Source organism: Sturnira hondurensis, unplaced genomic scaffold (genome assembly GCF_014824575.4).
Source record: "Sturnira hondurensis isolate 20B ecotype Veracruz unplaced genomic scaffold, ASM1482457v3 Scaffold0003693, whole genome shotgun sequence".
NCBI classification, from domain to species: domain Eukaryota; kingdom Metazoa; phylum Chordata; class Mammalia; order Chiroptera; family Phyllostomidae; genus Sturnira; species Sturnira hondurensis.
In genome coordinates, this window is record NW_028076324.1 from 4,498,817 (window position 1) to 4,512,575 (window position 13,759).

General features: G+C 41.5%; 1 protein-coding gene across 2 annotated transcripts in view; it reads right to left on the reverse strand.

Annotated features, from left to right (window-relative positions):
• MSRA (methionine sulfoxide reductase A) overlaps positions 1-13,759 on the reverse strand; it is a 336,906-nt gene that overhangs the window by 99,630 nt on the left and 223,517 nt on the right. For both annotated transcript variants that reach the window (XM_037042191.1, XM_037042192.1), the window contains exon 4: positions 13,612-13,716. In XM_037042191.1, coding sequence (XP_036898086.1) covers positions 13,612-13,716 — 105 coding nt within the window. The remainder of the gene's footprint in view (positions 1-13,611; positions 13,717-13,759) is intronic.

The window sequence follows — 13,759 nt, forward strand, 5'->3', positions numbered from 1 at the left end:
AATTTATATAAATAAAATTGTACTGTAGTGTTTTAGTATTTTACATACAATTATAGTCTTGAGATTTCTTTATTGTTTTCATTTTTAGGGTTTCATAATATCCCGTTGCATAAACAGACCACAATTGATTTACGAATTCTACTGTTGATGAATATTACCAGCTTGGGGCTGCTAAGAACGTTTTTGACATGTATCCCCCCTTATACACAGCAATAGAATTGTTGGCTCATGGAGTTTGCATGTCTTCAACTTAACTGAATGCTGAACCATTTTCCAGAGCAGCTGTACCAATTCGTAAAACCGGCATCAGAGCATGAGCGATCCCAGAGCTCTGAATGTTTGCCAAGTCACTCAAGTCCGGTAATGGCAGACGGCACTTTTTGTTAGTGTGCTCGGTCTGTAACAGAATCTCACTTGAACTTGATTTGTCTTTCACTGGTTAATAATGGCATTGACTGATTTCATGTTTTCTCACCACTAGTTAAGTACTTTGCCCATTTGCGTCTTCAGTTTTCTTTTTAAAAAATCTATTGGAGATATTATTATATATCCTGGATACTAACCTCTTGTCAAATATAACCTCTCTGTTCTTACATTGTTTTTATGAGCCAAGGTATGATTTTAATATAGTTTGAATATAGCTTAATATAGCTTACCAACTATTTTCCCCCATGGGCAATGTCATTTTGTGTCTTGCTTCAGAAATGCATCTCAAACCCAAAGTCATAATAATATTATTGACTTGGAGTTTTGAAGGTTTGCTTTCATACTTGGGTCTTTAATATCCTTGGAGCTGGCTTTTATGTATGGTGGAAGTAGAAATCCAACTGAATGGTTTTTTGTTGTTGTTGTTTTTTAAAGATTTTATTTATTTATCTTTAGAGGGGAAGGGAAGGAGAGAGGGAGAGAAACAACAATGTATGGTTGCCTTTCGTGTGTCCCCTGCTGGTAACTGGCCTGCAGGGAACTGGCCTGCAACCCAGGCATGTGCCCTGACTGAGAATCGAACTGCGATCGTCTGAGTCGCAGGCCCGTGCTCAATCCACTGAGCTACACCAGCCAGGGCTCCAACTGAATGTTTTTGCATGTAAAAATCTAAATCATCTTATCACTATTTATTACAAACTTATTCTTTCCCCAGATATTTCAGCTATGACTGAAATACTGTCATGTCTGTGTATGTGTGGGTCTTTTTCTGGATTCTCTACTCTATAGCACTGGTCTAGTCATCTGTCTCTACACCAAACTCACACCATTTTAATCATTGCTGCTTTATAATAAATCTTGATATCTAGAAAAATAAGCCCTCCCATTCTCCTGTTCTTATGCAAAAATATCTGCTTCCCATATAAACATAAGAATCAGCTTTGAAGATCCACAAAATAAATAACAACAAAAACTGCTGGGATTCATGAATGAACTGTTCATTCATTCATTGGGGTTTGCAGCGAATTTATAAAACAATTTGGAGAGAACTGACACCTTTACAAACAAACCAAAGCAAGACTCAGTATTGGACCTCCCAGCTGCCCAACCACTAAGCTAGTGCCACCTTTCAAAAAATTTTTGGTAGCACTATACTTCCAAGGTACCAATTCCCGGTAAATATATAAACTCTGAAATTCCTGTAGCTTAAGTTACTAGTTTATTTCTTGATTACATAAAATGCAATTTGTAAAAAGGGAGGTGGAAATGGTTCTGTTTCATGAACTCTTCAAAGGCCTTGGTTGATGGAAGCTGTACCATCTTCAAGATGCTACTTCAAAGGGTTGCCCTAGCCTCCACATTTAGTTGGCAGACAGATGAAGAGAGAAGTTCAGAGATCACTAGGATGTACTTATTGGCCAGACCTATAAGTATCACATGTCATATTTGCTCACGTTCTATTCGCCAACACTCAGCCCTGTGACTACTACAGAAGGATGGAAAATGTTGCCCAGGTGAGAACAGTAAACAGGCACATGCCATATTTTTTAGTCATTTTACATTTTGTTTCATTCCTTGACCCACTGCATGAGCCAGAAACAACAGTACAACGCTGATAAGAAACTGTAACGGCACCACTGGAGTTTCTCAGTGTTTCACCGGTAAGTGTCATGATTGCTACAGAGGTTCGTATGTGCTGTTTATATAGTTAAGAAAGTCACCATTTATAGTTATATTTTTAAATCATTTATGAATATCTAATTATATTAAATAACTTTTCTGCACCTATTTTGATAATCATATGGGTTTTTTTCTTTTAATCTGCTAATGTGGTGAATTACATTGGTTAATATTAAAATGCTAAGAAGCATAACTGGGAGGAACAAAATAGACAGGGAGATGTTAACAACAGTATAGGAAAGAGAGAAGCCAAAGAACTTACACTCACGACCCATGGACACAAACTAAAGAGGGGTTGCTAAAGGGAAGGAGGTACTGAGTAGAGGACGGCAAAGGGAAATAGGGAACAACTATAAAAGCATAATTATTAACATATATTTTAAAAAATAAAATGTTGAACGAAGTTGCATTTCTTGGAGGAACCTAAATTGGTCATGATGTATTATACTTACTACATAACACTAAATTCAGTATGCTAATACTTTTGTTTAAATTTTCTGCATATATGTTCATGAGTGAAGTTGAACTATAATTTTACTACCTTACACCCTTAGGTTTTAGTATCAGGATTATGTAAGCATGATAAGATGAACTATATCTTTCTTTAGTCTCTGGGTGTGTAGAAGATTGCAATTATTTCTTTCTTCAATGTTGGTAGAACTCACTGAGGAAGCCATCTGAATTTAGTGAGGTTTTCTATGAGAAGCTTTTTAAATATTGGCTGATGGTCTGAGTGCCAGCCTGCGAACCAAATGGTTGCTGGTTCTATTCTCAGTCAGGGCACCTGCCTGGGTTGCGGGCCAGGTCCCCAGTAGCGGGTGTGAGAGAGGCAACCACACACTGATGTTTCTCTCCCTCTCTTTCTCCTTCCCTTCCCCTCTCTCTAAAAATAAATAAATAAATAAAATCTTTTAAAAATGAATAAATATTGATTTGATTTCAATTTATTATAGGCCTGTCTAGTTTTATTAAGGTCCTACTTTTAAGGAATTTGTTTGATCTAACTTTTCAAATTTTTTGATATAAAGTTGCCTATCTGTAGTGATACCCCATTTTTAAATTCACGATACTGGATATTTGTGCCTCCTCATTTTTTTCCTTGATCAATGTGGCAAGGTTTTATCAATCCTATCAGGCATTTTGAAATATCAACTTTTGGTTTCATTGATCCTCTCTACTACATATTTATTTTCCATTTCATTTATTTCTGCTCTTTATTATTTTTTCTTCTACATTATTTGTTTTATTTTGTTTTTTCTTCTGCATTGCTTGGTTGTTAATTTTCTAAGTTCTTGAGACACATGTTTAGCTCAGTCTCTGTCTTCTTATTTATAAATTTAAGGCTCTATATTTCCCTCTAAGAACTGCTTTAGCTATGCCCTGTAAGTTTTGATATATCGTATTTTCATTACCATTCAGTTCAAAGTATTTTCTGATTTCCATACCGACTGACTTTGATCCATAAGATATTCAGAAAATTTCTCATTTTCTAAAATAAGAGGATTTCTACATATCTTTTTGCTAGCATAATTACACTCTTACACATAATTGGAGATGTGTGTGGCACCAAACCCTTAAATCCTTATAGCACTAGAAAGGCAAAGGAAAATGTTAAATATAAGCTCCATAATATTATATGAGAGAGGGATTTGAAAGTGCAAATGGCACATTTGCAAATAGCAAAGAAACTATATGCGATATTCGCATAATTGCATTCTGGTAAGAGAAACATAAGCTCTATAATTTTAGTCCCTTTGCAATGTGCTGAGACGTTACGGCCTAGTATATGTTCCACGTGTGATTAAGAAGTTGTAGGGTACAGTGTTTAATATGTGCACAGAGGCCAAGTGCTGTAATTGCGTTGGTCACACCCTCTACACCCTTAATGAGGCTGCCCAAATTAAACTTTTCTGGAACTGGCAAATTCCCTAGAACAACGGTATTTTCATCTTCTGCTTACCTGTCCGCAAATAACACCTGGCATTTCCTCATCATCTTGTTGGCAATTGATGTGGCATGTTTACTATATGTTTTTATACCTAATCCATCATTTTCAGCTGCTTTTGATGAGGAAGTTGACCTAAATAACCTAGCTTGCCCCTTCCGGCACCTGGAAGTTCTAGTTCCTGCTGAAGTTATCAGTTCTGTTCCTGATCAAATTTAGTAGTTCGATGTGAAGTAATGTAATTCTTCTGATTTCATGTCTTTTTATTGATCTTATATCATTTCAGCAATTTATTCAAATTTTAAACAACCTAACCATTCTTATCTAAAATATGTGGCATTCTTCCTGGTCAAAAATTTTCAAAAACCTATTTGAACTTCCTCTTCAAAAATCCTTAACAGGATTATAAAATCTTAATGGATATTATAAGGAGCTTATGAGGACAGAAACTCTTTGCTGGTCAATGTGCTGCTGTTTCTAGCCATGGGGTACTGTGTTTTCTCTGGGCTAATAGTATCGTGCAAGAACTTGGGATCATGTACTACAGATGGGAAGAACACAAGGTTTGGAATTGCGCCCTTCCGTCCAAATCCCAGCTTTCTCTTATAATGTACTAACTGGCTCACGGCAAATCGCTTCACCTCACTGGGCCTCTTTGTTGATCTGTAAAATGGGTCTACAGCCACTCACTCACAGGCTACTTTAAGAATCAAATAGCACCGCATGAATGTAAGCACCTGGCACCACACCCAGCCCAGAGAAACAGCCAGTAGGGAGGGAGGGGTCTTTCATTCAGTTTGGAGGCACCAAACCCTTAAACCCTTACAGCACTAGAACAGCAAAGGAAAATGTTAATATAAGCTCTATAATATTACACGAAAGAGGGATCTGAAAGTGCAAATAGCACATTTGCAAATAGCAAAGATACTATGTACATGCATGATAATGTTATACAAGGAAAAGTGCAACTGCAAGAACAACTAATAAAGGAAAATATCGGTTAAATTCTTTGTTTCATTTTTTTTTCTGTTTCTGAAATTCTTAAAAGAATAAAGTCCCTTTCTGAATTCATAATGCCAGTTTTGGGTCGTTTTTGCATTTTGTATGTGTGCAGCTGTTCCTCCACCACAACTGTGCACATCTGCTCATTAGCAATACAATATAATTTCTACTGTCTAATTATTTGCAGATGATAGATTCCTGGTACATGGTCTAAAAAAAAAGACAGTCCTTCAAAACTGGTGACTTATTTAAAAAACTAACTCAGAGGGGTCAGCCCAACAAAGTTCAGATATTAATTTGGCAAGTTCAAATATATGAACACTACTCTTAATTGCCAACTTGATGAAAAACAGGAGGAAAATAGGATTTTCCTCTCTCCAATTAATGTTTCCCAGTGGACGACAGGGAAGGGGGCGCTTGCTCCTCCACTGTGCACCTGGAAAGAGGTTATGAAACGAACCTGCTCAAGATGGAATGGACCAATCCACCCCTGATTCTCTGAGGGCCTGGTGAGAACAACTCGCCTAAACTGATGCTTCATGGGGGGTGGGGAGTGGAGATATGGGATCAAAGGGCATTGGATGGAGAAGAGCCCTCGGGGATCTCTAGTTCCAGGCAGGGGCTGAGGAGCCGCATTAATCCCCTACACATAGATCTAAGGGCTAAGGCAGCAGACCAGGTGTGTGGTCCTGGGGCGCCATGAGACCTAACACCACAAGGAGGATGGCTCATTGGGCAAGGCAGACAGAGCTTTTGGAGGACAGCTCACCATGGGNGATCAAAGGGCATTGGATGGAGAAGAGCCCTCGGGGATCTCTAGTTCCAGGCAGGGGCTGAGGAGCCGCATTAATCCCCTACACATAGATCTAAGGGCTAAGGCAGCAGACCAGGTGTGTGGTCCTGGGGCGCCATGAGACCTAACACCACAAGGAGGATGGCTCACTGGGCAGGGCAGACAGAGCTTTTGGAGGACAGCTCACCATGGGAGGAGATGGGGGGAGGGGGGGACATGAGAGGGAAAGAGATGCTGAGGAGTCGACTGAGGATAAAGGGTATAAACCACATTTAGGATGATCAGAATTATGGAGAATATTTGCTAGGGGGGAAGTAGACAATTACTGGGGTTCAGGAAGGAGCAAGGCAAATAAGCAAGGGTTGGTTCCACAGCTTTTACACAGGCAGGGCGAGTCCAGCGGCTAGTTTACTATACGGTGTGCTTCCACTCTGTCCAGCACTGGGCTCTGCCCCACAGACTACGTTCCCTCATACATCCCGACATATTTTTATGGGACAGGAACTGGTTTTGGTTTTGTTTTCTAAGATTTTATTTAATTTTAGGGAGAGGGGAAGGGAGAGAGAAAGAGAGGGAGAGAAACATCAGTGTGTGGTTGCCTCTCATTTGCCCCCCACTGGGGACCTGACCCAAAACCCAGGCATGTGTCCTGACTGGGAATTGAACAAACGACCCTTTGGTTCACAAGCCAGCACTCAATCCACTGAGCCACACGAGCCAGGAAGGAACTGTTTTACTGATGGAAAAACTGAGGTTTACTCGTTAATTGTTCAATGAGAAAATATTTAATGTGAAGCTTACTTTCTAGAAGAGACAGTTAATAAACAAGTAAGCAAACAAATCATTCCACCTTGTAATGTGTTAGGAAGAAAGGAGAGAGCGGTGATAGAGCCACCAGGGAGTGGAGGCTGGGGAGGACCACTTTAGTTAGGGTGGGCCGGGGAAGGCGTCTCTGAGGACAGAACACTTCAAGCTGAAGAAAAGGAAGGAGCCAGTCATGCCAAGAGCTGCGGGCAGATTGAGCGGTAGATACAGGCCTCAAGGAGAGAACGCGCTTGTGTCTTCTAGGAATGGAGTGAACAAAGGCCCAAGTAACAGAAATGCAGTGAGTGGGGGTGGGGAGAGGGAAAAAGAGTGGCAGGAGCTGAGGTTGGAGAAGGAAGCACCAATCAGCTAATGCCTGGCCATGCTGAGCATTGTAAACAGTCTGCACTATTATCCCAAAGAGAATGGGCCACAGCTCTGTGCTTCAAAACAGCAGAGGGACACACTTTTGTGGTTTTTAAACAGGTCATTACGGAGAATGGATTGGAAAGGGCAAGACGGGTCAGGTAAGAGGCTCCTGTAGCAGTCAGATGAGAAACAATGCCAGCCGGGACCCAGGTGGTCAAGTAGAAATAAACAAGGCTTGGCGAGGCTGCCCAGCCTTCCCAGGCCACACAGCTAGTGAGTGGCAGCCCTGATTAAAGCCCTGTCTCCTCTAGCCCCAGAGTCTGCACTCTTAACAGATATCATTAAGATGTTTTAATTAGGGGAATGTTTTAATTAAGATCTTCAGAGAAGTGACTGGGAGTTCATCACCAGCTTAGAGTGGAAGGCTATTTTAGTAAGGATATAGGTTCATCTGTCATAGAAAAGGAAAGGCGTAAAACAAACTAAAATAGCAGTAGCTTAAAGAAGATGGTTTCTGTATAAAGAGTCCCCCTGGAGACAGTAACTCTGGAGCCTTCTGTCTTGTGGCTCCTCAGCTACAAGGGTAACGCCCCGATCTCTGTGGTCCAGACAGTTCACCACCACAACCACATTCAACTGGTGGAGAAGGAGGAGGAGGAAGAGAACACCTCTTCCTGTCAGTGCACACAGCCCAGGAGTTGCACGCCGTCTCTTGTATTCATGCCCATAGAGTCAGGATTTTGATACATGGCCAACACTTAGCCAAGAGGATTCTGGGAAATTTAGTTGTTATTGGTAGATGCAGATCCAGCTAAAATTCCAATACTACACAAGTAGGGAAACTCATATGGGTTCAGTGAGCAGTCTCAGCCAGAGGCCTCTGCAGGAGTGCACTGGAGCAGTCCCCACCTGGGGCCACAGTCCCCTGGGAAGGCCTGGAGCCACTGCAAGAGGTCCAAAATCCAACCGTACAGCAGGTGTGGCCCAGAAGCTGTAGAATACATTGTGTAAGAATTTCCATTTCTATTTTCCACAGTAGCATGTTAATAAATTTGCTTTTTAAAAGATACTATGGGCTCAACCATATCACAGGGAGATCCATGAAAATGTTTTTCCTTGGAACAGGCCCTCCCAGTCAGGAAGCCTGGACCACTCTGGAGCAGAGGAAGGAAAATAGACTTGAGCTTTAGACAGAGCTGGGTCCAAATATTGCCATCAACACCATGCAAGTCATTTGGAACTTTTCTGGGACCTCTTTTGGTCTTTTGAAACCTCATTTCTTCTCTTCTGTTAAATAAAGACAAGAAACCCCACTTCAGAAGGTTATGGTGAGGATGAAATGGAAGGATAGATACTAACACCAGTCTGTAAGAGATGCTTAATAAATGTTGTGATCCTTTCCAACAGGTTGGAATTGAGAAGTCAGACTTATGGGATCAAGTGAGACAAAGCCAAAGTCACTCCACTGTGCACTTATGTACTTGTGGCTTGGCCCCAGGTACACGGTCTGTGCCCTGCATCCTTATGCAGGAATAGGAAGACTGAAACAGGCTCAGAATGAATAAGTCTCTTGGCAAGGTCACAAGGTTGGGAAGAGGTCCAGCTGGGGCCAGAACCTAAATATAAATCTCAGACTCTGCCCTGTTGCTTGAAGAGCAGGGGAGTGTGAAGGACACCAGGTCAGGAATGGGCCTGCTCTGGTCTACCCTTAGGAGCCTGGAAGAACTTTATTTCTCCCATGAATAGGAAAGACAGACAGTATAGGATGCACTAGCTTAAACAGTGGTATCCGAACACTTCAGCAAAAGTACAGGTTTTGTGGTGACTGGCAAATTAAGAGAAAAGACGATCCCATTTACTGGCCAAATGTATAACGATGCTCTTCTGAAGGTCTGTTACTTCACGTGGCACTGGTCCACTGAGTGGCACTCCTCAGGACAGACTGCACTCCGCTGTGGAATAAGACGTCTCTGGCCCACCCTCATTCTTTAAAGACCTACACTTTCTAACAGCTCTCCTACCAGCTGTGCTCCCTTCCAAAGGGCACACCACGGAGACTTTCTTCTCATCAGGACAGATACCGTGGGAGCTACACTCAGTGCCTTGAAGCAGTGAAAACATGCAGGATATTCTCTGTCTAGTCTATGCCATGAAGATCTGATGTAATACAGCAGACTTTAATTAAGCTTAAATTCTTGCTGTTTCTTCGACAGTAGACACTTGACATTAACAAGAACCCAGGTCTGTAAATATCATTGTAGGAGATTGCTTCTCGCTCCCAAAATGAATTAAATTATAACTAAAAAATTTATGGGCCCCCTTCAAATCGCTAATGATTTTATAAACAAAGTGCTAAAGTCTTTCAGCATGCTCATTAAAATACATTTCTCTTGAGGCCTATTTCTGTGGAGAATCATGTGTTTGGGGGCATAAGTTCATATCAAAGGTCAATACCTTCTCAACTTTTACTCAAGTTTTGTCTTTCTGATGACAAGCAATTCTCATATAGCCAAGGCATTCCTCAAGAAATTTTAGGAATCACTCTTGTTTCTGAAAAAGACCGTAGCATGAGCTATTGCTTCATAGACCAGAGTCTCCACGAAATCCAACAAGGGGCTTGCTGCTTCTGAAACGTCCATTTTCTGAGTAAAAGCAACGCATCTTACGTGCCTCTGTACATGTCTGCTCAATTGGGTACTTTTCTTTTCTGGGCCACTTTTCACTGGGAAACATGACAAGAGTTGCCATGTGCCTTCAAGTAGAGCATTGAGAAGCTGTGGTCAGATGGTCAAGTTCACATGCAGTTCAGCTATCTTCTGTTGCATGTCCCATCATTCAGGGAGTGGCCTTCAAATTCCTGCCTCTGAAAGAGTACAGGTGACAACGTGTTTTAGAACTTCAGGGCTCCCTGGGAAGGACAAATCCACTGATACCAGGGTTCTTCTGAGCTTATGTTTTTTTATTTTCAATGTTCCAGTTTTAACATACCCTTGTTTTAATGATTTCATGTTAATATTTTGGTCTTTGGTCTTATATACATTTATCTGAATGCTCATTTGACCTCAGTTTGTTGGAATTAAACTGTTTTCTTCCCACAGGAAGAGTTTTTCCCTGTGCATAAACCAAGAGGCTGAATACTGCTGCTTATCCCAGACCTTTAGCGATTCAGCACCACTTAGCAGAGTGACTGGCTAACACAGTAGAAACAAGACAAATGTCATTACTGAATGTCTTTCACAGTGATGTTCAAATACTGAGAGAGGATATGGATTATGATATGTTCTCAAGACATATATCCCACATCATAAACCCAAGAAACCCTTTAATTAAACCCCCAATCAATCTTGAAGAAACAATTTTTATGTCTTCTATTCCATGTCGGAGCCAATGGTAAAACTGCTGACCAAATGGCTTTAGGCCTGAGCTGCAGAACCAAATGAACATGGTGAACTGACAGTTACTGAATATAATGAGCACAATGATTAAACTGAGTAAGGGATTATTCAGGACTTTTGTTACTGCAAATAATAGAAACCCAACAAACTAGCTTAAGTTAAAAAAAAAAAGAGGAGGGTACCCAGTAGCTCCCATTGCTTGGAATATACAAGGAAAGGTCCCAGAATTGAAGGAAGAGCTGTAGGAACATGAGGTTTCAGGGTCCCAGGGTCTCCTGAAGTTTCTCTCTTCCCAAGACTCATCTCTCAGAGTCTCTGCTCATCTTCCTCCCTTGATTCTGCTCTGGACAGACTCTGTCCACATACTGTGTGCCATCACCCTGGAATCCCCAGCAAGGTGAGAACATGTTTTTTTTCTCATGCAAGAGTCCTAAGGAAGGATTCTTAGGGTCACATGCCTGTTCTTTGGATCAAACACTGTTGACAACAGGACAAGATACTGTGATTGGCCATGCCTGGGTCATGTGATCAATCACCTGGCTTTTCTCCCAGAAGGGTCATGGAAAACCTTGCAAGGCAGATAAGGAGTTTTACCATGGCCCATTACATCAAACTATTCCAAAAAGTAATTCTAATAATAGTGTGGGAAGATCAAGTATGTGATTTAATATATGCAACTGTGTATATTGCATATTGCATTGAGCACTGTTCTCAGTAAATACATGCAAGGGCAGAGGAGTTCCCCTCCTACATGCATAATTTATCCAAATATCAGTGTAAAAAATGTCCCTCAACAAAGGGACATTTTAGCAGTGAAATTCCACCACTGCTAAATCCCACCACTAACAATTTCATCTTTGGCTTATAGAATTGAAGCTAAAGTTTAACCAGATGACCTCTAAAGTCTTTTCCAGTGTATGAACCTCCAGTTAGAACAAAAATACCTCTGAAAGAATGGCACACCAATCTAATATATGATTGGACAGTGTTATGGGCTAAACTGTGTCTCCCTATGACCCAAATTTATAATTTGAAGCCCTAACCTCCAGTACCTTCCAATGTAACCTCATTTAGAGACAAAGTCTTTAAGGACTAAGATTAAGTGAGGCTATTTGGGTGGGAACTAATCCAATCTGAGCGGTGCTGTTATAACAGGAGATTAGAACATGGAAATATACATGGAGAAGACTACACGAAGACAGAGAGAAAAGACAGTCATCCACAAGCCAGGGTAAAACTAACCCTGCCGACACCTTCATTGCTGACTTCCAGCCCCCAGAACTGTGAGAAAATAAGCTTCTGTGGTTTAAACCACCCAGCCTTAGGTATTCTGTTATTGCAGCCCTAGCAAATTAACACATCAAGAATTTCAAAAAGGACTAAGGCACGGTTGAGACAAATTTGGTATGTGGAATGAAAGACCAAGCAGTTCTTTCAGTTCTTTTTCAGGGTAGAATATCCTCTTGAGATCCAGGGGCCAGTACTAGTGATCTGGTTAACTGAGGTGTACTGGTAAAAATATGATAAAATGGGCAAGAAGTTAAGAGAGGTAAGGAGAAAAGACTAGATGACAGACTTCACCCTCTTCAAAATTTTACCAGGGCTTAGCATAAGGTGATTCTTGCAGAACATGGCATTATGGTTGGCAAGGCCAAAGGGCTGATACCCAGCCTCGTGGGCCTATGGGGAGCCTGTCTCCCACATGGCTTCAGGCTTACCTTGGCTGGTGATACGTGTCTGCACTGAGGATTTGGGAGCTCTCAGCATCCTGCCCCAACCCATCGGCTTTGAGAGGCACATGACTGGATGGCTGTTCCATCAGGGTCAAGGTTTACCAGCATGAGCGCCTAGCCATCACCTTTGCAATGCTCACTAGGCAGAGCTTCCTACTGAGCCAAGCCTGTCTAAGGCATTAGGCCTGCCATTCTCATATGACAAATGACAGTAGTCTGGAGGTCCAAACTGGGGTGACACTGACTGTATCCTTGCCCTACCGGCCCGCTGCTGCCCTTGTCCCATTCCTCCTTGCTCCCCGACCAGGGATTCATCCCCATGTCAAACCAAACTTCAGTGGAATGGAAAACCTATTTCTGGCCTTCTTCCTAGGTCTTCACCCCCTCTGGGGGATTTGCCTGGATCCTGGGCTTGTCTTGCCCTGGCTCATTTATCCTTTTGCTATACTTGTCTCAGCTCTGACCTTTGCCCTTTGGCAAATCACTGACATTGGGAGGTTCTCAGAACCATGATTCAGAACCCACCAACCTGTGCTACTGAATCATATTAAGGTTCCACTACAAAGCACCCTGTGCACTTGGAAAAACACATCCATTCATCAGGAAACAGCCAACATGGCACACCTGCTACTCAAAAACCTGACACTAAAGGGAAATATTTTTGTTAAATAGACTGAGTGCTAAATGAACATGGTTTGTGAAAATCACATCTATTATATAGGACTTTTCAGTTCATAAGCCTCATAATATCAGATCATCACCCTGGCAAAGCAGTGCTTCCTGAGGCTGTAGGATGAAACCTGGAAATTGCTCCACTATTGAATATTACAATGATATTTGCCAACATGGGATTTTCGCTTGTGTGTACATTCAAATAAAATTTCTGGCCATCATTGTTTATAGCCCAAATATATTAATATCTCCATATAACAAATTTCACAGAAAACAAATGAAATATTTAAATAACACAAGCACTGTGGATCTACTGAACATTCTATTTTACCTTTATGTTCTTTTTCCTTTTTTTTAAATCATCCACAGACATTTAAAAAAAAAACTGATAACGTCAAAAGATGAAAAAGGCTAAATTCAGGGAAATAAAGGAACCATAAATCAGGAAAACTTTGAAGCCGCGAGAAAGACACTTTAATTTTGTAGACAAAAGACTGCATTAAGGAGGAATAATGCAATAATAAAGGTGAACGGATCTCCATTGTCTGTCGTCTTTCTCTGTGGGAATTTTCCCACCCCTGACAGCTGTAAGGGGGGAGGGGCACCAACAGTGGCTGTGCCTTTATTCTCTCACCCTCCCCCCCAACCCCTCCTCGTCTCCATCAATAAATGTCTGCAATCATATTCTTGAGCTCCTGTGTGATTTCAAGGTTCATCTCTTCCATGCAGCTCAAACACTAATTATCCCAGCTGTAATTAGTAAGATAATTAAATACTGGCTCGCTCCTCTACCTTGGGTCGGGTCATGATTCTCCCAGAAGACCTTGAGCAGTTCCTCGAAGCTGATGCGTTCTGGCTGGTACACCACTCGAACTACTTCCGCATGGCCAGTTTTTCCTTGAAAGAAACAGAATGTACAACCAAAATTCACTGACAACAT